The sequence below is a fragment of the Eublepharis macularius genome, chromosome 2 (genome assembly GCF_028583425.1).
Source record: "Eublepharis macularius isolate TG4126 chromosome 2, MPM_Emac_v1.0, whole genome shotgun sequence".
NCBI classification, from domain to species: domain Eukaryota; kingdom Metazoa; phylum Chordata; class Lepidosauria; order Squamata; family Eublepharidae; genus Eublepharis; species Eublepharis macularius.
Window position 1 is genome coordinate 68,625,089 of NC_072791.1, and position 24,253 is coordinate 68,649,341.

The window sequence follows — 24,253 nt, forward strand, 5'->3', positions numbered from 1 at the left end:
GGCCCCAGAACCAGGCAGCAGCCCTGGAACCAGAAGGAGGGGGTAGAACCCTAGCCCCGCACTCCCAGAGACCTGACCAGATCAGGCACCAATAATCAGTGTGAGCCCTCAGCCGAGGTACCCACTGAGCTTGGCCCCAGGGCCAGGCAGCAGCCCTGGAACCAGAGGAGATGTCCCTATTCCCCCACACTTAAAAGTGTCAGGCTCCAATACACTCTCCCTTTCTCTCTCTCAAAAGAACACTAGCAAGTACAGCAACAGTTCTCTCTCCCACCCACTGCTTGCTGAAACTGAAAGTGAGAGCATGCAGCACACTCCCTTTTATAAGCAGAGGTCTCATAGGGAAAAGCAGGAGGTCCATGGTTGGCAGTCAGAACTGTCTAACAGGGTTTGCGGGGATGAGATTGGAGTTCTCATGGCTACAGAACACCCCCCTCCCCCCTCCCTGCTCTTTGCAGCCATGTATCCAATTTTGAGGTCCACACTTGGAAGGAAAACCTGCCCATCAAGGTATGTTGGTCTTAGATTGGAGTTTCCAGGGCAACAGAAGGAGTGCAGACAGTGTTCAGGCAGTCCCTGCCTCCATTGCCAAGGGAACTGATTGAAGGTGCCAGAATGTCTGGCTTCCCAAACAGAGGACAAATGCACGAACGAGGCTTAGAGACGACCACCTGTTCGTCCAAAATGGCACCACACGAATGGCTCATTCGCAAACAGCTGAGCGTGATGGTCGTAGCTTTTTTCCGTTCGTAATTCTGTTCATGCCCATGTCTAGTCATGACTATCTACACTTACACTGAAGGCATCAATTTTGGTGTACCACATGAAAGGAGCAGGGAGGGAGCATGCAAACTTGGTTTGTGCCTGTCCTAAGCAAACTGAGATGTGTTCCTGATATCTCAATGGAGCCTTAGATACATGACTATAATACAGTGAGTTAAGTGAATTTAATCTAGTGGAACTAATGGCTTTAAATACACTCAGCTCCTTGTGGACTGTGACCCATTTGATCCACACAGACATGGTACATTAATATTTGAATAAATCACAGATATACTAATCTTTCAGTATTTTAATGGGCGTTCCCTCACTCTGTTAGCCTTTTATTACAGATGAAGTACTCTTACAAACATGAATTCAGATCAGAATTGCAATTTTGTATTTCAAATGTGCTCTGCATGAAAAAAAGGTCTGCCTTAAATTCTAAACACTTTAACCATCATAACTGTATGAAGCAAAAGTAGCAAGGGATATATCTGTCAGGTTAAATGAACCTGGAGAAGGCCTCTAAATCCTAGTCTTCAAACTTCCTATTAGAGAAAGATGTTTCCTCCCCTCTCTGTCTCACCAAAGATGTTTTATATTGTCTAGAAAACCCAGAATGTCAGCCAAGATCCTGCAAGGTAGTTGTGTGATATCTCAGTCAACTTTTCTTCAAGGCAATCAAATAACCACTGATATTTTATATGATAGTCTAGTGGGATTCCAGCATTTATAACTTTTTAAATTTAATTTATTACCAATTTTAACACCTGATTTGCCTATAAGTTAGTCCTGGGTACCTTACCTTCCTAGCACAGACAGGTGCTTACAAGTTTAGAAACAGGGACCATTTAAGTGCATTTCTTCCAGTGTTCTGCTGAAGTATTTTAAGCATTCTAAACTGTTGCCTGATTAAATTTCTAGCTCCTTATCTTAGGATCCATTTTGTTCAAGGTAGCTCACCTGCCTAACTAAAAAGTGCTAAAAGGAATGTGATGGAAGGCAATGGTTTGAAACAGGTAGTGAATAGAAATGGGCATGAACCAAAAAAAAAACGAACCATGAGATTCATGGTTCGTGGATTTTAACAAACCCAAAACCACGAACTGGCACGGAACTGGGCCCAGTTACGACCCAGTTCGTGGTTCGTGGAGTTTAAATACCTCTTTCTGGCCGCTGAGCAGCGGCAGGGAAAGGGGCATTTGAAAGTTTAAAGGGCCTTTTCCTGCCTTGCAAGCAGCAGGTCCTTTTAAACTATCAGCTGGCAGGAGGCAGGGGGGGGGATTCCCCCAACTGCCAGTTGATAGTTTAAAGGGACCTGCTGGTGACAGGGCCTTTTACACTGCCCAAACCTGAGCCCCCCACCACCACCACTCCCCCACCCCCCAGCCCCAACCCCACACTTACCTTAAAGAGGCCTGCAGCATCCTCCTCCTCCTGTGAGGTGTGGCAAGGCTGGTTTTGGCCTCCTCCACCCCTGCGCAGGCCTGCAGAGGGATGGAGGAGGCTGAGAATGGCCTTGCTGCCCCTCTGCAGACCCATGCAAGGGCAGAGGAGACCAAAAACAACCTCCTCTGTCCCACTGCAGGCCCGCAGAGGGGCAGAGGAGACCAAAAATGGCCTTGCTGCCCCTCAAATGGCCACAACACGCCACAGCCATTTGAGGAGCGGCAAGGCCATTCTCAGCCTCCTCCATTCCTCTGTGGGCCTGTGCAGGGGTGAAGGCCTTGCCACCCCTCACAGGAGGAGGTGGAGTATGCAGTGGCCCTCCTTAAGGTAAGTGTGGGGTTGGGGCTGGGGCTGGGGGGCAGGGAGGTAGGGGGCTTGCAGCAGGTCCCTTTAAACTATCAGCTGGCAGGTGATAGTTTAAAGTGACCTGCCCTTGCAAGTCCCTTAAAGGGGCAGTTTAAATGTCCATTTGGCCATTTGGCCATTTAAACTGCCCCTGTAATATGACCCAACGAACCAGTATAAAGTTCGTGGAAGTTCTGTGAAATGAGTTTCCACGAACCCTGGTTCGCAAACCACAAACCAGCCTGTTTCGTGGATTTTTTTGGGTCGTAATTAGGCTCGTGCCCACCTCTAGTAGTGAACAGTTATTTCTACCAGGCCTTCTGTGCCACAAATGTTGAAGTACTTGAATGTTAAAGTTGAAGTGTTGAAAATTGATGCACTTTCTACAGTTACTGTAGATACTCTTGAGCTGGTAGAATAAATGTTCTCTCTCTCTCTCTTTTTTTTTTTTACTTTTATTCATATGATTTTTATTAGTGGAGCTGGTAGAATAAATGTTCTCAACTAACTTGATAGCAAATATGCAAATGCGAGACTGTATTTGTGGTGTTTGGAGGATGACTGAGGCTTTGGTTCCTTCCTACTTTTTTGAATGCAGCATTGGAAATATCAGTGATTCGAGGTCGTTTTCGTTTTCGCAGCCATGTCGGACACTCCTCTTGGCAGGTCCGAGAGGAAGCGGCCGAGCCGCCTGGCCGGGCGGCTGATCTGCAAAGGTTAGCCCCCAGACTCTCAGGCAGGGAGTCTGAGTCCGGGACGCGGCGGGAAGAGCCCTCTGACAGATCGAGGCAGGGGGTAAATCGCCCGTTTGTCCCTATGGAGGCCGGCAGACGAGCGCGGCACCCAGTGTGCTGCCGGGCTATGGAAAACGGCAAGGAGCAGGATTAGGCGAAAGCCTGCAAGTAAGCGAATCCCTTCTGTTGCTACAAGCGCATGTGAGGAGTGGTGGGGTCTGAAGGTTAGAAGACTCAGATTTTTCCCCCCTCATAGAGTCTCGGAAGATTGGCGCCCCCCCCCCCCTAAAATGGCAGCGAAAAAGCAGAGTCCTTCTCTTGGCAAGTCAGTTACGGCGGCCTTGCAGAGGGGCGAGACGCTTGAGGAACTGGTTAAAAGAGCGGTTATGGAAGCCATAAAACCCTTTGTTGACAAGCTGAATGAAACAGATCAAAGGGTGGGCTTAATTGAAAGCGATGTGAAAGCCATTAAAGAAGCAGCGGGGGGGGGGCAGAGAAGTCTGCCCGGGAAAGTGCGTCACTTACAAGAGCAGCGAACAGGGAATTAAAGTTGGTGGAAAATCAGCTGATCAGATTGCAAGTGGAGCGAACACAAACCATTTTGCGTCTCCAGAATGTTAAAGAGGAGGAAAAGGAGGATGTATGGGATCTCGCCTCGGAACTTTTAGCGACACCCGCGAGGGCAACTAAAGAAGAAGTGAAAAGCGCCATTTTGGGAGTCCGTCGGGCATCTTCAAAATATGCAACGAAGCGGCAGCTGCCTCGCGAGATTGTTATCGAGTTTTCATCTAGGAGGGTCCGGGACAGTATCCTATATAATTCATACAATGCAGAATTGGACTTTCTGGGAAATAAAGTCAAGATATTGAAGGACGTTCCATTTTTAGTGCGGAAGAAAAGATTTAAGTACAAGATGTTGGCAGCTCTTTTGAGGGAACGGGATATAAAGTACAAATGGCTACTCCCGGAAGGAATCGGGTTTAGTTATAAAGATAAAGCTTACAAGATTAATTCGGAAGATCAGCTAAGGGATTTTGTGGATAAAAATTCAGAATTTGGACCAGACACCAAGCAAAGAGAAGAGGATTCGAAGCCTGAAGGGAGGGGGGAAGCAATGAGCGCTCCGGCGGTAGCTGCGCAGAGGGAATTGCGCCCGAGGCCCAGGGGAGGGAAAAAGTTAATTTGAACTGTAATTTGTAATTTGTATGATCAACCACTCCGTCACTATTTTATTAAGCTATTTTTTACTATGGCAGTATGAAGGGAAAGCATTGAAATGTAGTGTTTAGTGTTTGTAGGTCACCTTCCCCTTTTTTCCACCCCTCCTTCCCTTTCTCTTTTTTCTCCCTTCTTTCCCATCCCTTGTGCTATTGTAGTTTTTTGTAGTTACTGTCTTGTAGGTTATGTATGTATGTAGTAGTTTTGTATGTTAGATATTGAAAAATAAAAAATATTATAAAAAAAAAATATCAGTGATTCAATGACAACATAAAGGACATTTCATTCTGAACATGGGCTTATAAATATGCTACACTTCAAGAAGTAACTAATGCTAGCAATCACATAGAACATAAGTATTTTTTCTTGACAATGTTAGGTAATCATGTCAATTAATCTCTTCTGTTTTATTGTTTCCAGAAAATGGTTACAATCACCTGTTGTTCCCAGATGAGAAAAAAGAAAATGATGAAATGACAAATATCTTAGGGTTGGGAGGAAGACGAACAGGGAAATGTGTGTTGATTTTTAGTTAGGCTTTAGGAAAGGTTCTCTTACCAGTCTTTGGACTTCACATTCAACTCAAATGTTTTGTTCTGGAAAAAAAAATCAAGAATGGGTACATATCTTCAGAGCTACTGGAACATTAAAGGTTTCATTAATTTCAGTTTTAGAAAGAATTTTACTATCTCTAAAATGTCTTGGCTCCTCCCAAATAAAATTGCTGGGGAAAACTTCTAGCTCCCTATATTAGGATCCATTTTAGACATACATTTATATGTATTTATGTATTTAATATTTCCCATATGCAACAATTTAAGAGGCAGTAACTGCACTCTTCCTTAAGCCATACAAAATAGAACCTGCAGATCAAACCTAGGCTGTTTTCACACAGCCTTATTTTAGTATCACGTTAGCACAATTCTACTGTTTTATTCGCATTTGTCCACACTGTTTTGCAATCGTGCTGTGCACATTCCTTTAACATTCCACTGTTCTGCCACTTTAACTGCTAAAGCTCTTGTTCCATTTTTTCCATGTTGTGATAGGAATTTACCGCTATTTCCCCCATGCATGAGAACACATGAAACTGCTTTTTCCCAAGTACCACCACAAATGGCTATTCGGCCACTCCCATTGTCGCTGACTCTCAGTTCAAACACTCCTCTGACCAATCTTGTCAGTCGTTTCCAAAACTGGTTTCGTACACAACTGGCTGTTGCTATTTTGCATTAAAAAAAAATGCTGCCTATGTTCCAGGGTAATGTTTTCCTGCCTACGTTTTTCTGCCTACATGCCTGGGCAACTCGGATGTGGACATAGGTGTTACGCTTTCACACAATGTTTTGGAGATATGCCAGGTACAGATGCATCGAGGTCTGGATCATGTGTAGAACCAATCAGGCAACCACAAGCAATACTGCAGCATGTGGTACCATGGTTGAGACTCTTTGGAGCTATGAATATCCTAACAGAAAAGCTCTTCCAAGTAGAAAAAACCTTTTAATCAGTTCAAACTAAGTCACCACAGAAAAGCTCCAATTTTTTTTGTGGAAAGCGGTGGACAAAGAGGCAGTCTATCATGAGATTGGTGGGTGGAGATCTGAACCATTTTAAGTTCAATGAAAGGTCAATATTCTGCCTTTAAGAAAGCAAAAAAGAGGAGTAGCATTACTTTGATTTTGTCAGCGCTGACATAACTGAATCCTCTAGAGGAAATGGTGCTCTTTTGAGCAAAGTGAGAACAGAGACAGAAGCAAGATATTCCTGAAGGCATGTGGACACGATCGCTAAAAAGGGGCATCGAGAATGGTGCAATACAAGTGATAAAATAAGGCAGTGTGGAAACGGCCCTAAATTAATCCAGATCTAAAGCTGTAAGTAACAAACGCATGAATAATAGACCAAGGAATGAAAGAAACAATCACTTGCTAATTGTACAGATATAACACACTGTTGGCAATAAACACCAAACATCTGGGCATTGGCCAGGGACTTGGAGTTGGATGCAAAATTATGCATGTTCAAACCAATCAGATCAGTTCTTATTCCTTTATTTCTTATGTAAGGGTTTGTATCATCATATTTGGACTTATTTGCTTCATTTACATCATAAAACAATTACAAAAAAAATAATTTGGTACAATAATTTATGGTAGGAAGAAATTAACCCAATGCATACCCACTTAATACTATATCATGCTAGCAAAACCAATATGTTTCAGACCATGATAAACGTGACAATGTGGGAGCACATTTACAGGAAAACTTTGTCACAAGTGTAGGTCAAGGAAGCGATAGTTGTTTGCTTTTCCTGTTGTAAATGATGGTATAACTGTACCCTGGATTCTATACATTGAAAAGTTTTTGGTGCATTACTTGATCCCAAAAGTCAACAATTAACTCTCACCGGTGCTATCGTTACAGTCTCTTGTATAGGAAGTGAATTCAGAGGAACAGTCTTCAGCTCATTTGGGTCCCTGGAAGCCTGCACAAAAATGACATTACCACAACAAAAACTTTATAAAGAAATCCATATTGGCTCCTAAGGCCAGCACGAGGCTCTGGCATACATGGGCAGTTGCTGAGGCCCCAGAGCTCTGGCAGGGTCCACCACCCAGAGCTCTGTCCTACTGTGCCCATTGTGCAGCTGCTATCATTCCTATCTGCCTCCTCTCCTTGAGTAGCAGGATTAGATGCATCTCCTCATCAGCACTTTCACTGTTCCATACTGAATCACAATGTCCTTCTCTTCTTCTGTTCTCTCTCCACCAGACAGGCAGAGATCAGAGAGCTGCTGTTTCCTACTACCTCTGTTCAATTACCAAAGCAAATGGTAATGGCACCTGGACATACCATTAGAGGGAAAGGGCAGGCAAGTGTTTCCTGCTTTCTCCTCCTATCACTCACCTAGCCCAACTCCTGTAAGCCAGTACCAATGGTGACTAGAAGAAATCACCACTCAAATTGCCTTCCCTCTCCCTCTGGGTGGAATCTGCTCCTCCTAACTGCTGATACTTCTCATGCAGGTTGGTGAGAAGGTGACAGCAGCAACCGTTTGCTCAGCATACTGGAAACAGGGAAAACCATAATGGGCTGCAGCATACCTCATATGCATGAAAAGGGGGCACAGGGTGACATTAAGGCCCCTCCCCACAAAAAAACCTGTTCCCTCTGTCTCCAACAGTTCCCTTTCAGAGATAGCATGTCAGACTCCTCATGAAGACAAGGAATAACATACCGAACAGAGCCAACTTGGGAGTTCAATGCCCAGTTCTGACTGGAAATATTTGATATAGTGAAATTTAGCAGGAGATGCAGGACAAAGCCAGTGGCGCAATGTGAGGTCCTGGTGTCCTTCATGGGACCCATCAACTGAAAAAGCAAATCTTCGTTCTAAAAGAAGGTTGAAAAAATCTATGTAATAATCTCTCAGAACACACTGCAATAAAGAGTTTCATTAAGTATTTTGTGAATGCTGGAAATGTAGGCCAGATAGCAGCCTGGATCGAGCGAATTCCAGCACCTTCTAGTAATCCCAGGATACAAGGCTTCCCACCATCCTCATTATGAACTAAGGAGTACCATTTCAATCTGTGTATAATACAAAAAGTCACTGTCAGAACAGCTAAATAGACTTGGCCACTAGAGTTTGTTTCATTTCTTTCATTTTTATGATTAATTCCTAAGGGGATGGTTTCATTATTGGATTGTTTCATATGGTTCTGTTGTGTTACTGTTACTTTAGTTATTATTTCATTTTCATAATGCTAACTTGTTACTATTTCCCAGAGGTTTCAATGGAAGTACCACCCCACCCCTTCTTGGGTTGGAACCTTCCTGGTTTTCTATCTGAATTGGACAACTCTCAGGGAGGTTGCCATACTCCACTAGGACATCTGCACTGCAAAATATCAGATAAATAGAATAAAGGGTCTCCCTTTTTGAGGCAATGAATGGTGCCCATTAGGGATGTGCGTTTCGGCTTTCAGAATGCCGAAAGAAAGCCGAAACAAAAGTGTTTCGGCTTCTTTCGGGTTAGCCGAAACGTTTAGGAGAAAGCCGAAATGTTTCGGCTAGCCGAAAGAAAAAAAGCCGAAACGTTTCGGCTTCTTTCGGCTTTCTTTCAGCTTTTCAATGGGAAAATGCCTCCATCTTCCCGGACGTCTGGGGGAGGCATTTTCCCACCGAATCAGCCCAAAATTGGTGGGGACTTTCCTCTAACCCCTCTCTAAAAACCCCCCACGTTTCAGACCGATTGGACTTTGGGGGGCCATGTTATGGCCCCCCAAAGCAGGTCCCCCTATCCTCCCATAAGAAAGCGAAGGAGCAGCATATTGTTAGCATGCTGCTGTTCATCTTCTTCATTATTTCCTATGGGGAAAAATGAAGAAGCAGGCTTCCTTTGCCAGGGGTGGCATTTTGCATGCAAAATGCCCCCTTACCCTCAGGGGCCTTTCTCCCACCCTTCCTCCCACCTCCCACCAAGGCTCAGCCTGCTCCCACTTGGGGGGGCCATTTCATGGCCTCCCCAAGTAGGTGCTCTGCTCTCATCTCTACCACTGACAGCTGGGGGAGGCTTGTCTTGCCAGGGGTGGCATTTTGCATGCAAAATGCCCCCCAGCCCTCAGGGGCCCTTCTCCCACCCCTCCTCCCACCCCCCACCAAGGCTCAGCCTGCTCCCACTCGGGGGGGGGCATTTCATGGCCTCCCCAAGTAGGTGCTCTAATCTCTACCACTGACAACTGGGGGAGGCTTGTCTTGCCAGGGGTGGCATTTTGCATGCAAAATGCCCCCCAACCCTCTGGGGCCCTTCTCCCACCCTTCCTCCCACCCCCACCAAGGCTCAGACTGCTCCCACTTGGGGGGGGGCATTTCATGGCCTCCCCAAGTAGGTGCTCTTTTCTCTACCACTGACAGCTGGGAGAGGCTTGTCTTGCCGGGGGTGGCATTTTGCATGCAAAATGCCCCCCAGCCCTCAGGGGCCCTTCTCCCACCCCTCCTCCCACCCCCCACCAAGGCTCAGCCTGCTCCCACTTGGGGGGGCCATTTCATGGCCTCCCCAAGTAGGTCCTCTCAGCCCCTAAAGTCCACCCCTTACAGCCCCACACAAACCCAATTCCCCCCCAGCTGCCACACACAGACCCAAATCCCCACATTAGCCCCTCACAGACCCAAATCCACCCCCACCTGCCCCACACCCATAACCCCAGGAACAGGCTGGCAAAGGCCAGCCCTCTCCCTTTGTTCCCTATGCTGGGAACTTCTAAACTCTCTTTCCCTGGGCAATTCTGCACAGCCCAGAGGTGCCACAATGGTGGGCACACTTCTGAGTGCCAGCTGGTCCCTGTGAAAGAGCACCTGAACCACAGACACCCTCCCTCAAATTCCCCCACCACCTACAGGGCGCACCAAAGGGCATGATAGAAGTGTACTACACAAAATAATACAACCCACTTCACCGTTTTTGACAGCAGTTGTGTTTGTGTGATTCTCTGATGTGAAGTGAGTTGTGTTATTTTTATGTAGTACACTGCTTTCATGCCCTGTTGTGCCTTCCTACTGTGTAACCTAAAGCAGTTAAGGAAATAAAGTGCTTTTGACAGCAATATTTTGGGGTGATTCTCTGATGTTAAGTGAGTTGTGTTATTTTTGTGTAAGATACTGCTGCCATGCCCTTTGGTGCGCCCCCCTGCTGTGTATCCTAAAGCTGTTCAAGAAATAAAGTGTTTTTGACAGGAATTGTGCTTTTGTGATTCTCTGATGTTAAGTGAGTTGTGTTATTTTTGTTTAAGATACTGCTGCCATGCCCTTTGGTGCGCCCCCCTGCTGTGTATCCTAAAGCTGTTCAAGAAATAAAGTGTGTTTGACAGGAATTGTGCTTTTGTGATTCTCTGATGTTAAGTGAGTTGTGTCATTTTTGTGTAAGATACTGCTGCCATGCCCTTTGGTGTGCCCCCCTGCTGTGTAACCTAAAGCTGTTCAAGAAATAAAGTGTTTTTGACAGGAATCGTGTTTTGTGATTCTCTGATGTTAAGTGAGTTGTGTTAATTTTTCTGTGTGGGGGACTGCTGGTGTAATGTGTCATAATGCTTTGCCTACTTGTACTTTGAAAGGGAGAAAATAATTTTTTAAAAAACTTTATTTTGTGTTGTTTGTGTTTTATTCTTTGTTGTGCAGTTGGTTCCCATCATAGGGAACAATGGGACTGGCTGGCCAGCCATCTCTGTAGGTGGTGGGGGAATTTGAGGGAGGGTGTCTGTGGTTCAGGTGCTCTTTCACAGGGACCAGCTGGCACTCAGAAGTGTGCCCACCATTGTGGCACCCCTGGGCTGTGCAGAATTGCCCAGGGAAAGAGAGTTTAGAAGTTCCCAGCATAGGGAACAAAGGGAGAGGACTGGCCTTTGCCAGCCTGTTCCTGGGGTTATGGGTGTGGGGCAGGTGGGGGTGGATTTGGGTCTGTGAGGGGCTAATGTGGGGATTTGGGTCTGTGTGTGGCAGCTGGGGGGGAATTGGGTTTGTGTGGGGCTGTAAGGGGTGGACTTTAGGGGCTGAGAGGACCTACTTGGGGAGGCCATGAAATGCCCCCCCCAAGTGGGAGCAGGCTGAGCCTTGGTGGGGGGTGGGAGGAGGGGTGGGAGAAGGGCCCCTGAGGGCTGGGGGGCATTTTGCATGCAAAATGCCACCCCTGGCAAGACAAGCCTCCCCCAGCTGTCAGTGGTAGAGAAAAGAGCACCTACTTGGGGAGGCCATGAAATGCCCCCCCCGAGTGGGAGCAGGCTGAGCCTTGGTGGGGGCGGGAGGAAGGGTGGGAGAAGGGCCCCAGAGGGTTGGGGGGCATTTTGCATGCAAAATGCCACCCCTGGCAAGACAAGCCTCCCCCAGCTGTCAGTGGTAGAGATTAGAGCACCTACTTGGGGAGGCCATGAAATGCCCCCCCCCTGAGTGGGAGCAGGCTGAGCCTTGGTGGGGGGTGGGAGGAGGGGTGGGAGAAGGGTCCCTGAGGGCTGGGGGGCATTTTGCATGCAAAATGCCACCCCTGGCAAGACAAGCCTCCCCCAGCTGTCAGTGGTAGAGATGAGAGCAGAGCACCTACTTGGGGAGGCCATGAAATGCCCCCCCCCCCTGAGTGGGAGCAGGCTGAGCCTTGGTGGGGGGTGGGAGGAGGGGTGGGAGAAGGGTCCCTGAGGGCTGGGGGGCATTTTGCATGCAAAATGCCACCCCTGGCAAGACAAGCCTCCCCCAGCTGTCAGTGGTAGAGATGAGAGCAGAGCACCTACTTGGGGAGGCCATGAAATGGCCCCCCCAAGTGGGAGCAGGCTGAGCCTTGGTGGGGGGTGGGAGGAAGGGTGGGAGAAGGGCCCCTGGCAAAGGAAGCCTGCTTCTTCATTTTTCCCCATAGGAAATAATGAAGAAGATGAGCAGCAGCATGCTAACAATATGCTGCTCCTTCGCTTTCTTATGGGAGGATAGGGGGACCTGCTTTGGGGGGCCATAACATGGCCCCCCCAAAGTCCAATCGGTCTGAAACTTGGGGTTTTTTTAGAGAGGGGTTAGAGGAAGGTCCCCACCAATTTTGGGCTGATTCGGTGGGAAAATGCCTCCCCCAGACGTCCGGGAAGACGGAGGCATTTTCCCATTGAAAAAGCCGAAAGCCGAAAGCCGAAAGAAAGCTGAAACAAAGCCGAAAGCCGAAAGCCGAAACGGCTGGCCGTTTTGGCTTTCGGCTTATTCGAAAGAGATTCTTCTTTTGGCTTTTGGCTTTAGCCGAAATTTTTTGGCTTGCACTCCCCTAGTGCCCATGTATAACATGAACATTTATGGGAGAATTGATAGGAAATAGTAGCACATAAAGCACCTTGAGAAACTGGCACTGCAGCCACTTAGCTTGAAGAACAGTAGCTTGAGCTACTGACAAATCCCAAATGAATTGTAATTCCCAAAGAACCACAGCAGCTTTGGGGGCGGGGGCACAGTTAAAATCAAAAGAGTTTGGCAGGAGGACACTGAGGCAGCACACAATCACAGGAAGTCACACAAAGAACCAGTGAAGCAAATAAGACTGAGGAAGGATTAAATTTAAAAAATAGGACTCTAAAGAGTAAGAAATGGCAGAAAGAAGCCAGAAAGCCAGTCATAAATCAAATAATAAGGCAGGGAAGAAGTGGGGGGACACCAACTAAAAACAATAAAATGCTTCAAAAAGAATTAGAGAGCCCACACATAAAACAGAAACTATATTCAAGAAGAAAGCTAAGAAAGTAAGACAGAAATATTATAGTCTAAAATACTACACTGCACTTTGGTATAAGAAAACTTGCAAATGATCTCTCTCTCTGAATTGGGTCACTCCAAACAGGTAGCTCCAGAATGTGAAACCAGCCCATTTAATTTAAAATCCCCGCCCCACATGCTTCAGAATTGGATTACCTCACATGTATATGTAATCTTAGTGGCTACAGTTTGCAATCAGTTAAGAAAACCCAGAGGTGCTCTCGCTCTCTCTCTCTCTCTCTCCCCCTCCCCTATGGAACACACCTTTGTAAGCCCCTATTAGGAAAACACAGCAGAGACAGAAAGAAACAGAAACTCTCTTCTACAATAACAAAAGCTACTAAAAAAAACCTCAAAAAATCATGGGTTTCTTTCATTATAGGCTGTTTAAGTAAGGAATTTGTTTCACTTTCATATTAATTACTATAATTACAAAACATCCAATTTTTGTAATTATTGTAATTAATAATGAAAGAAATGCACAAGCCTAAGATATTCCTATTTTGATAACATGCAACTAAGATTTCTGTAAGAACCATTCTCAAAATTCTAAATTTTTATGTAACATGATATCCCACCATTGAGGTTGCTTTTATTTTTGCATATACCTAACAGTTTTTTTACAATTTATAATCCATTCTGAATTGCTGGTACATTCACCATTAACAGTTAGAATGACTTATAGAGAGGCAGACAGTGGCTAGTTTTTAACATAGTATAACAAGTGGCTGAAATGACCTACGTGAACAACAATCCTTCATTCTCCCATTCTCCACTTGAACTTCCAAACAGGCAACTTCACGAGACTGTAACAGAGAAAAACAATGTAGGACACATAGTTTTGCCCCAGCCTGGCTCTACTACGAAAATGTAGGAAGTGAAGGTGACCCAAAGTCCCTAAACCAAGGTTTGATTTGAGTCTATAGTCACTAGAACCCTGTTTCCTGTACTAGAACACTGTTTTAGAATATGTGAAGAAATAATAAAGCAAACAGTCCATTTGAAGGTATACATTGGGGTATACTTTTGAGCAGCCAGAACAAGCAGCCACATATTGGGGATTAAATTTTAAGGTTCACTTCTACAGTTAAAAAAGTTAATGCACTGGGGACACTATTATAGGAAAAGGCAAAACTTCACACTAACAGTGAAATCCTAAACAGAGTTACTCCAGTCTAAGCCCATTGATTTCAGTGGGCTTAGATTAGAGTAACTCTGCTTAGGATTTCACCGTAAGTAGCCCAGTTGCCACTAAAAGGAGTCCCACAGAGGTCCTTCCCAAATATATAGGCCTTATCCATAATACCACAGAAAACGGATACTGACTGTAATAGGAATAGTTTAAGAAACTAGGATATGAATACAACATATAAATTCCCTGCTCGTTATAATGAAGGATGTTGGACTAAAAATAAATAAATAGAAAGGAAAGTGATTCATCTGAAAACTAATTATAGGAATGTATAGTGCGACAATCTACAAGCAGCAGCCACTTAGGACATAACAAGGAAAGAAATGTATTTTCTACAGCAACTGATTTTTGCATAAAATGAAAAAGAGAACAAGTTGGGGGGCCTGTGAGGAATGGCAGGAAAAGAGAAATCTCTTCTCTCCCCCACCCCTTGCCCCTGCTTGCCTCCAACCCTTTGTTCTGGCTCAAGATCTTTCCCCTCCCTTTACTGGTTCCCATTTTTCCACTCCCAGCTACTGTTCTTTCCTCTTCCTCTCCCACTTGTTTTACACCACTGGCTGCCACTTTCCTGCCTGTCATTCTGGTGTTGAGACCCAGTTTTGATAGGAAATTGAACAATACACTCTGTCTAAAACAAGGCTTCTCAGTAAGAGCCAGTTTGGTGTAATGGTTAAGAGTGATGGTTCTCGAATCTGGAGAACCAGGTTTGATTCCCCACTAGAGATGGGCATGAACCGAAATATGAACCAAAGTTCATGACGAACCAGGCCAGTTCGTGGTTCGCCAATCAATCAGTTTCCTAGGCAACAGGGAATAGACTTCCTGCAGACCTTCTGCTGACCTGGAAGTAGCCTTCTGCTGGCCTGGATGTGACCTTCTGCTGACCTGGAAGTGACGATTTGCTGACCTGGATGTGATGTTTTCACAATCACTTTCCTAGGCAACAGGGGATAGACTTCCTGCAGACCTGCTGACCTGGAAGTGGCCTTCTGCCAGCCCGGAAGTGACCTTCTGCTGACCTGGAAGTGATGATTTGCTGACCTGAATGTGACATTTTCACAAACCAAATGAACCAGTTCGCAAACTGGGGCAGGTTCATAAAAGTTCGTGGTTCATGAAATGCGACAAACCACAAATTGCACAGTTCATTTTTTTTCCAGTTCATGCCCATCTCTATTCCTTACTCCTCTGCTTGAAGCCAGCTGGGTGAGCCTCGGTTAGTCACAGCTCTCTCGAAGCTCTCTCAGCCCCACCCACCTCACAGGGTGATTGTTCTGGGTATAATAATAACATAAACTGCTCTAAGTGGGTGTTAAGTTGTCCTGAAGGGTGGTATATAAATTGAATGTGATGATGATGATGATGATGATAATGATGATGATGATGTTCTATGAAGTTGCCCAGCAACCCTGAAATGGTGGTGGAGACCTTACAAAGTAGTTTTGCAAGATCTCCATTGTCAGTGTACTGGTATAGTCTCCCCTCCCCCATTTTTTTCCACTTTGGGATTTTCCTGGTCTGTCTGGCCCCATTGTACAGATATTTTTGATCCAAATGGTAGACTATCATGGAAATTAGATTTATGATGACTGATAGAAAGCTCTTTTAACTAGGAGGAGGGCATATCTGCCATTATGAAGTTTTATAACTATGAATATTCTTCCACTACGTGTGAAGTCTGGTCAGACAATGGGAAGAATGCTGGCTGGTGATTGTAGTTTCCTAGCCTCAATGATTTAGGGAACCCAGAATGGGAAGAGATGTTTTACAATTTTTATTCTAGCCATTTGGTGGCACAGTCACATTCCAAAAGACCTGATGGTTTATGCAAGCTGAAATCTGCCAGCATCTCTTCTCCAGATCATGCTCTTCTCAGCATGAGTCATTTCAGGGAATTGTGTGCGTGATGTAAATATTGCTGGCAAGTATGAAATCCAGTTCCAGCTAGTCAGTCACAAGAATGCAGTTTAACTGTGCAGATTCCAAGCACGTTCGCTTTACAGACTAAGCCCTACTAATTAGTGCTGCTGAGCCATTCACAAATGTTTTTGCCAAGCAAGTTTTCATATTGCTTGGTGACGTGGTACATAATTGTTGGTAAGTGGTGGGTATCAGAAGGAAGAGGGAATGGGTGACTATCGCCGAGGAAATGTAACCTATTGCTTCCTTGTATTGGGAAATACATCCAAATGAGCACCCCACTAAAATAATGGAAGGCAGAGGAATGATACCCACATTTGGATGCTATTCTCTGAAACTGTAATGTTTTCAGTGAGACGCAGTTTGGTTACATATCCCAATGTATTATTATTTATTTATTATATTTTTAACCCACCCTCCCCACAAGTGGGCTCAGGAGCAAGTGAGGAAGTGTTCACACAAGATCCATTTCAAATGCTTTCTGGTTTTATTTGCATCTCCCCATTTTGATTTCATTTGTCCCTTGCTCATGCTGGTGACCTTAGATGGTGTAAAAATGGCATAAGAGGAACCAAAGGGTCAGCAGCAACAGCAACAAATATGAGGCAAACCAAACCAGTGACAATGGTAACATATACAATCAAAAAGAAACTGAAATGGCCATATCAACCCATCTCTAGTAGTGGCCTGGTAGTCAAAGCAACAGGGAATTCCTCCCATCTCAAGGAAGGAAGGACAAATCCCTAAATGGAAACTTCTGCAGTGAAAATCAAGCTTGGGCTGAGTGCTAGTATTAAGCCACTTAACAAATAATTAAGGAAAGGTAATAGAATAGAAAATTACCACTAAGACTCCATTAGTAACAATCTTCTCTGGAACATCAGGGCTAAAAAGAAAAAAAATCAGGGGATGGAAAATCACATTATTTAAAGTGACGATTTGACCACCAACGATGGTATTGTATTGTACTTTGCTTACTTTTCAATGTTGTACCTGGAAGCATAGGTTAATAACAGATTCAGCAGGTAGACCCCTCCCCCCATGTCTGTCATGTTGCCTAAGATTAATTTATTTATTTAAAATATTTATAAGCCCACTTTTCTACTGACCATGTCAAGACCATAATATAAACTATAGCCCTGATTCAGTGACTTCTTACAGACATGACAGCTCTAATACATATGGAGAGTGACCCAACCCACTAGGGCATCTCATCCAATGGAAGTGACAGCTAATAAAAGAGCAATGGCTCAGTGATAGAACATCTGTTTTGCATGCAGAAGGTTCCAAGTGACACCTTCTTGACACTGCCAGTTAAAAGGCTCAGGTAGTAGAAGATGTGAAAGACCTGAGTCCCTGAAAAGCCACTTGCTTTTCACACAATACTGACCTTTGTGTGTGTGGTGGACAAAGCTATCCTTTTCATTTAAGTGAATGGGGAAGGCTGATTGTGTAGGAGATCCATCCATGTATTCAGTAGGGATGCTGCAAATTTCACAGCAAACCTGGTCACAAGTTGAACACATCCTGTTCAGCATTCATGATCAGGCTGTGAGAAAATTAAAGTTATGTTCACCTTGCACCAAACAACTGTTGAACAGATTTGTAGCTGTTCTATTGGTCAGAAGGCGACTCTCGGTGATTGGGGCATCAGTTTGCAGTGCAGGTCTGATCCTCCATCACTTCCTTGTGTCCTAGCCTTGCTGTGCTGGAACCAATCAAAGTTTCAGGGGAGAATCAGAAGTTGGCTCCTAGCTCAGAGTGGAGGAAGAAAGACATCTTATTTCCCTGAGAACGCCCCCCCCCCTCAATTTGGAGTGGGGGCAGGAAGATAAGATGCCAAGTGCTTCAGCTCCCTCCTGAGTTTAAGAAATGCAGAACTGAAGCAATCAGCTTATTATTGCCTCATCCCAAGTGGGAGAAAACTGATAGTTAATATTCTCCCCACATACACTGCAGCTAGCGGTACAAGAACACAAGCTAATTGCTTCTGTTCTCCCCATCCTAAGCATCTCCTGTGTCCCAGTAAGTCAGAGACTCACTGCCAAACTAGAGATGATGGCATCCACTGGTCCAACTCATGGAATATTAAAATGTTGCAAGGGCCTAGACCCACAGCATAATAAGCTGAGATGCTCTTGTCCCCGCTCCCCCAAGTGCCTTTTTAAAACACCAAAATGGCCACTGAGGTGAGTCGCCTGATTGGGTCCGCCTAGCATTTTAAATTCCTTTAAAAAGGTGGTGACATCCACAGGTTGTCCATCTCTTTCTCACACTGCCAGAAGATCCCAGGGAGATTGCTGAAACTATGAACAGGTACCTGAAGACATTTTTGGGATGAATGAACACTAACAAACTGAAACATAATCCCAACAAAATGGAAGTGCCACTGGTGGGAGGAAGGTTTGAACCTAGAATTGGAATATCTCCTGTTCTGAATGGGGTTGCACTCCCCCTAAAAGAGCAAGTTTGGGGGTGCTGCTGGACCCAGGTTGCCTGTTGGATAAAAAGGTGGCAACAGTGGCCAGGGGTGCTTTCACCAGCTTTGGCCCTTCAGGAGGGAAAAAATCTTGCCACTGTGGTTCATACCCTGGTAACATCTAGATTAGATCACTTCAATGTGTTCTCCGTGGAGCTGCCATTGAAGACTGTCCGGAAGCTCCAGTTCATACAGAATGCTGTGGCCAGAATGCTGACTGGAGTGGGTTGTAGGGACCATATCATTCTAGACTAGTTCCATCTAAACTGGCTGCCAATTTGCCTCCAGGCCCAATTCAAGGTGCTGGTATTGACTTTTAAAGCTGGCTGGGGGCCAGCATACCTGAAAGACCATCTTCTCCCATATGACTCAGGGGATGTTCAAGCATCCCTACTTCACATTTGAACTCATATGAGACTCTGGATTGTGCTATACTAGAACTCTTACCCATGTCACGTTGTTTTTTCTATGCATGGAGGAACAAGCAATCATGATATTCCAGCACCCCCCCCCCAATTTGCATTCTGAACTAATATACTGCAAGAGCAGTTTTGATGTTTAGTCTCTTGGCCTTAATGTACTCTTGAACTACATAATAGGTACAATTGTTCAATGAAGTCTCTTAGTAAGTACTGTCATTACCAACCTGAAAGCTATTGCTGTCTTCCTCTACTAAGATGTACCCCAGAATCTTCAGCTACTATTATTGTCCCATGAAGTGACTATGAAAACTTATTATCAGTGATACTTCACTGGTAGTTTTCAAGAAGAGGCTGGATGAATATTTGTCAGGGATGCTTTAGGCTCATCCTGCATTGGGCAGGGGGTTGGACTAGAAGGTCTGTATGGCCCCTTCCAACTCTGTGATTCTGTGATACTGATTTAGATATGGATCAAATTTTAGGAGTTACCAGGTATTCAAAGCAAGCTCCTTATCTAAGCTATATGCTTTGGCTAGGCAGCTTTGTTAATGGTGTACATGAAAAACAGCTTTTACCTGCTTTCCAGTGTGAATTCAACTTCTAGTTCCTCCTTGCCCTGAAAATAAAATACAAACAAATAAAAACCAATAGTGACCTGCTCACACTTTTAATAATAATACATTTAAGATGCAATTTTATTTTTAGCAAGCAAGATGAGGGCAATATCAATACTGGGTGATACTTTTAGAAATCACAGCAGGGATAAAAAGTTCCAGGCAGTGTGCTTCCATATTAGCGCTGAATTCGCAGATTAAAAATGTAGTCTCAGAAAAGTATGCACTTGTTTCCTACAGTAAACAAATAAAAATTAGGAATCTAGTGGCATCTTAAAAAGTAACAATTATTTATTCTTAGGGATGTGCAATTCAGTTTAGCCAGTTTAAAAGTATATCTGTAAAATTCCTTTTAGTATTATTCAAGTAGATATATCAGTCTTATTTGGGTACATTTGGAAAAACCAATATTTACATCCTCAAATAATCCAGATATATTCAGGAATATCCAGGAATTGCATTTTAAAGGTTGCAGCAGCTTGTTACTACCCCTTTGTAGGTTTCCCAGGCTACAAGGGTAGAGGGAAGGGAAGCAACTGTGTGTGTGTGTGTGTCTGTGTGCGTTTGCGTGTGTGTGTGTGTGTGTGACCATGTTGCTTATGCCATTGTGAGGTCTGACTGACTGCCTTGGTGCTACTCTCTTGCCAGTTTGGGAACTGGGATTCTCTGGTTTCATTTTGGTTCCGTTGGGCTAGCACTGGCCCTGCGTTCTGCCTGGCATCTGTGAGTGACACTGGTTCTGTTGAGCTTGTGACAGTGTCCCTTACTTCAGTTTGTTTCTGCTGGGATTCTCTGGTTTGACACTGGTTCTGTTGGGCTTTGTTGGTTCTGTTTGAATTGGGAGGACAGTGTAGTTGCTCTTGTGTGTTTGTCTAAGTCTCTTTTTTATGCTTCTGTCTTTGCCCTGGCGAAAGCACTGGATAATATCCTTTCCCATAGGAAATAATGGAGAGAAGCTAGGGGTATCTTTTCAGGGGCCAACAGAACTGAACCCTTTGACCCAATCAACTTGAAATATGGGGGGGGGGGTCTTTAGTGGCTTGGCAGTCTAGAGTCCCTGCAATGTTGGTGTATTTTGTTTGGAAAACAACCCCTCCAACCCCCTGGAAAGATTCCCCCATAAGGAATAACAGAGCCGAATATAGTAGTAATTCCAAACAAAACCTGAATCTGAATACTATACTGGTATTTTTAGATCCAGATATTGGAAATACCAAATATATATGGTATTCCAGATACTCAAATCCAAAAAAATATTGATTTGGGGGAGACCCCTATTTATTCTAGCATAAACATTGGTGACTTAGAAGTGGGCTCTAGTCCACAGAAGTTTATGCTGCAGAAAAAAAATGTCTTCAAGAGGACACAACACTACTGTTTTTACTGCAGTAGGCATGGTTGTCTCTCTCAGTTATCTAGGGTAAAGACATATATACATCCTTAAATGCCTAAGGCCTGGTACAAAAATGTAGTTGCATTTAAATCCCATTGAAAGACAGTCTGTCACTCACTCACTCTTTATTATAGTCCGACAAGCCATACAGAAGCAGAAAAAACCCGCTGTTATTATACTAATCACCTACAAGGATATTTCCACATATATCATTGACCTGGAACAGCTATCCTAAGGGGTCAGCCATTGAAAGACAAGTTCTCATTTAACTCAAATTAATGAGACTTAAATAGGGTTGCTAGGCCAAGCCTGGCAACCAACAGGAGGATTAAGGGCAGGAAAATGGGGGGCAGGAATGACATTGTTTACATCACAATTTCACTTCCTGGAAAAACTGGAAGTAACATAGGGCAGTTCTAGGAATCTATAGAGTTTATAGCAATTTCTAGAGCTACCCCTACATCACTTTCAGGTTTCCCCTAGGAATAACATTACGATGTTGCCAAAGTCATTTTTTTGCTCAGAGCAGTGGGGCCAATGGCAGGCAAATAAGGCTGTCGGCAGCCCTATTTAAGTCCAACTAACATTCATTGGGGTTGAACATTGATGTATGTTGCTGGGATCCCTGACTGGGCTACACATCCTCAAAAAATATACACAGGTGTTTAAAGATACATCCCTGTCACTTATACTAGTATACTCACAGCAAACAAATTACTACATACAATGTGAAGCTACCTTACTATGATCACATAGTAAAAGAATGAAAACTTTTGTGAAAAGTAAGAGAAAAATGTTATTTCATCTCATGCTTAGACCAAAATCAGGGAGATTTTGGGTTTGACTCCCCATTCTGCCATGGAAGCTTGCCAGGTGACCTTGGTCCAATCACTTTCAGACTAACCCACCTCACAGGGTTGTTGTGAGGACAAAAAGGAAGAGAGAAGAATGATGTAAGATGCTTTGGTTCCCCATTGAGGAGAAAGGCAGGGTATAAATGAAATATATTCAATAATTAAAAGTTCATCTGGTGCCACTATCTCTAATTTCAGTCCTGACCTTTGGATTCAGCTGAAAGTTCAAGCAGACTGTTTCTCCAAGTTGGATTTTAGATACATCAAAGAAAACAGTGAGGAGATGGTCATCTTCAGTATGTCTATCTTCATCACACACCTGGAGCTCTAGAATATTCTGTGCAAAGTCAAAGAAGAATGTTAGATTTGCATTCATTCTTTCCATTCTGCAACAGTCTGCATTGCCAGACTGTTCTGTTCTTTCTGCAGCAAGAGTTAATTTAAGAGAGGGTTGGCAGGTCACTTTACCCTCCAGGTGGTGATGTCACTTCCGGAAGTGATATCATCGCGCCCAGAAGAGGGCATGCTCTTATACTTCAGAGGGCCAATTTGGGCCCCTGCTGCACACTGACCCAGAAGGTTTTTTGCCTTCCTGGCCCATTCCCCTGGCCTTTCCCTGCTGCTGGCCAGGGGAGATGGGGCAGAGGACAAAGGTTGGGAGCAGGGGATCTCCCCCACAATTGGACTGGCAGCTCCAATTTAATGCCATATAATTATGGCATAATTATATAAATTCTATGCATGTTTTTGTTTGCTAATTACATATACTAAGCATAAACATAAAACAAATGTTTATTGGTCAACAGAAGTGTACTTCTGCTACACACTATTTGCCAGCAAAGGAGATTTTCAGACATCTTTAGTTAATGGAACTACTTTGGATTCACGTTAAGAGTAATCCAGCAGTGGGATCAGCTGCCTAGGGGTCTAGTGGGTTTGCACCCCTTGGCAGTCTTCAAGAAGCAGCTGGATGAATACTTGTCAGGAATGCTTTAGGCTGTTTCTGCATTGGGTGTGGGGTTGGGCTAGATGGTCTGGAAGGCCCCATCCAACGCTATGATTCTATCACGATAATCTCAAAATATCTCTCCAGTACATAACATGAAAGATATTGGCTTCTATGGCAAATGTTTAAAATATAGCCCATGGCTCTTTTAACTAAGGGAAGGGGTGTGGTGTTCAACCCAGCATAACAACACATCACAACAGAAGTAGTGATGGCCACTAGCATAGATAGCTTTACAAGGAGATTAGACAGCTACATGGAGGAACCCTTTACATTCAGAGAAAGTAAATGTGGGAATAGTAAAGCAAAGAGGCACCATCAGGGGAAGGCTTTGGCCTCTATGTCTTGTTTGCCAGCTCTTCAGGGCAACTGGTTGTACACTGGGTGAAAGATGATGCTGGACTAGATATGGACTAGATCCAGCAGGGCTTTTCTTGAGGTCCTCTGCTTCCTTAGATTTTGGGCATCTGCAGAGGGGTTGTGTCAATAGCCTCAATACCTCTCCCAATGGTTCCAGGTGTCATATTGTAAGCTTTTAAGCAACCTCTTAATGAAGGTGAAATGACTGCCTTCTCCAGGCACAGCCTGGACAGATATAAGCCTTAAAAACCATTGTTTATATATTTACAATTATTAAAGCAGTATACATTTAAATAATGTTTTCAGTTTGAACTGATTAGAGATGTTTGTATAAAGGGTTGCCAACTCTGGGTTAGGAAATTCCCGGAGATTTCGGAGGAGGAGCCTGGAGAGGATGGGGTTTGGGGAGGGGAGGGACCTCAGCAGAGTATAATGCCTCAGAGTCCATCCTTCAGAGCAGTCATTTTCTCTGGATGTACTGATCTCTGTAGTCCAGAGATCAATTTAAGTTCTGGGAGATCCCCAGGTCATACCTGGAGGTTGGCAAGTCTATTTGTGGGAGAAAAGCCAGATAGCCGTTTGCTAGAAGGCAACTGAAGAAGTAGCTTCTCATTGGCTGTATGCACATAAGCCTGATTTTAGGCTTGACGATCAGCCACTGAATACTGCTTGAGATAACGTTTGAAGGCTGTTAAAACCTCTATTAAAGTTTTATCCACATCTGCAAACACCGCTGGCATATTATTATAAATCTCAAGTGCTTTTCCTCCTATACAATGGTACAAGACTGCAATTTTAGAATCCTCAAACTCTTATTCAACCTTTGTGACTGCTAAGTACAATTTTAATTTCTGTACTCATCAGTTTTACCCTAAATTCCCCACAAAGGATAAAGCTGATGGAGGCTTAAAGTGTGCCATTATTGAATAAAAGGGTATAATCTGGAATCTTCTTATACAGTAATAGAAATCCAAAGAAGTAACAGGACCACTTCTGAGACCATGTGATGTTCCTTTTTGCTTGCAAATCAGGAATAGGGTACCTGCAAGAGCAGGTTCCTGATCATAGGTTCACACTGCAAAGCTGGCTGTGCTCAAAACAACCTCCATTCAGGGATGGGAGCAATTAGTTTCAGGACAAGGGAGCTCATGCAGTTTACAGTTCTAAGTAGCAAACATAACTAAAGAACAGGGACTCCACCCCATGAAAGCAAGGCAACACATACAAATAT

General features: G+C 44.3%; 1 protein-coding gene across 1 annotated transcript in view; it reads right to left on the reverse strand.

The window, feature by feature from the left end:
* The window catches only part of LOC129324171 (cytosolic phospholipase A2 epsilon-like), a 77,887-nt gene that overhangs the window by 28,000 nt on the left and 25,634 nt on the right, over positions 1-24,253 (reverse strand). Inside the window, exons 4-10 of the mRNA XM_054971228.1 lie at positions 21,862-21,993; positions 19,371-19,411; positions 16,738-16,780; positions 13,525-13,588; positions 7,750-7,904; positions 6,919-6,996; positions 5,067-5,104 (exon numbers count right to left, since the gene is read on the reverse strand). Coding sequence (XP_054827203.1) covers positions 5,067-5,104; positions 6,919-6,996; positions 7,750-7,904; positions 13,525-13,588; positions 16,738-16,780; positions 19,371-19,411; positions 21,862-21,993 — 551 coding nt within the window. The remainder of the gene's footprint in view (positions 1-5,066; positions 5,105-6,918; positions 6,997-7,749; positions 7,905-13,524; positions 13,589-16,737; positions 16,781-19,370; positions 19,412-21,861; positions 21,994-24,253) is intronic.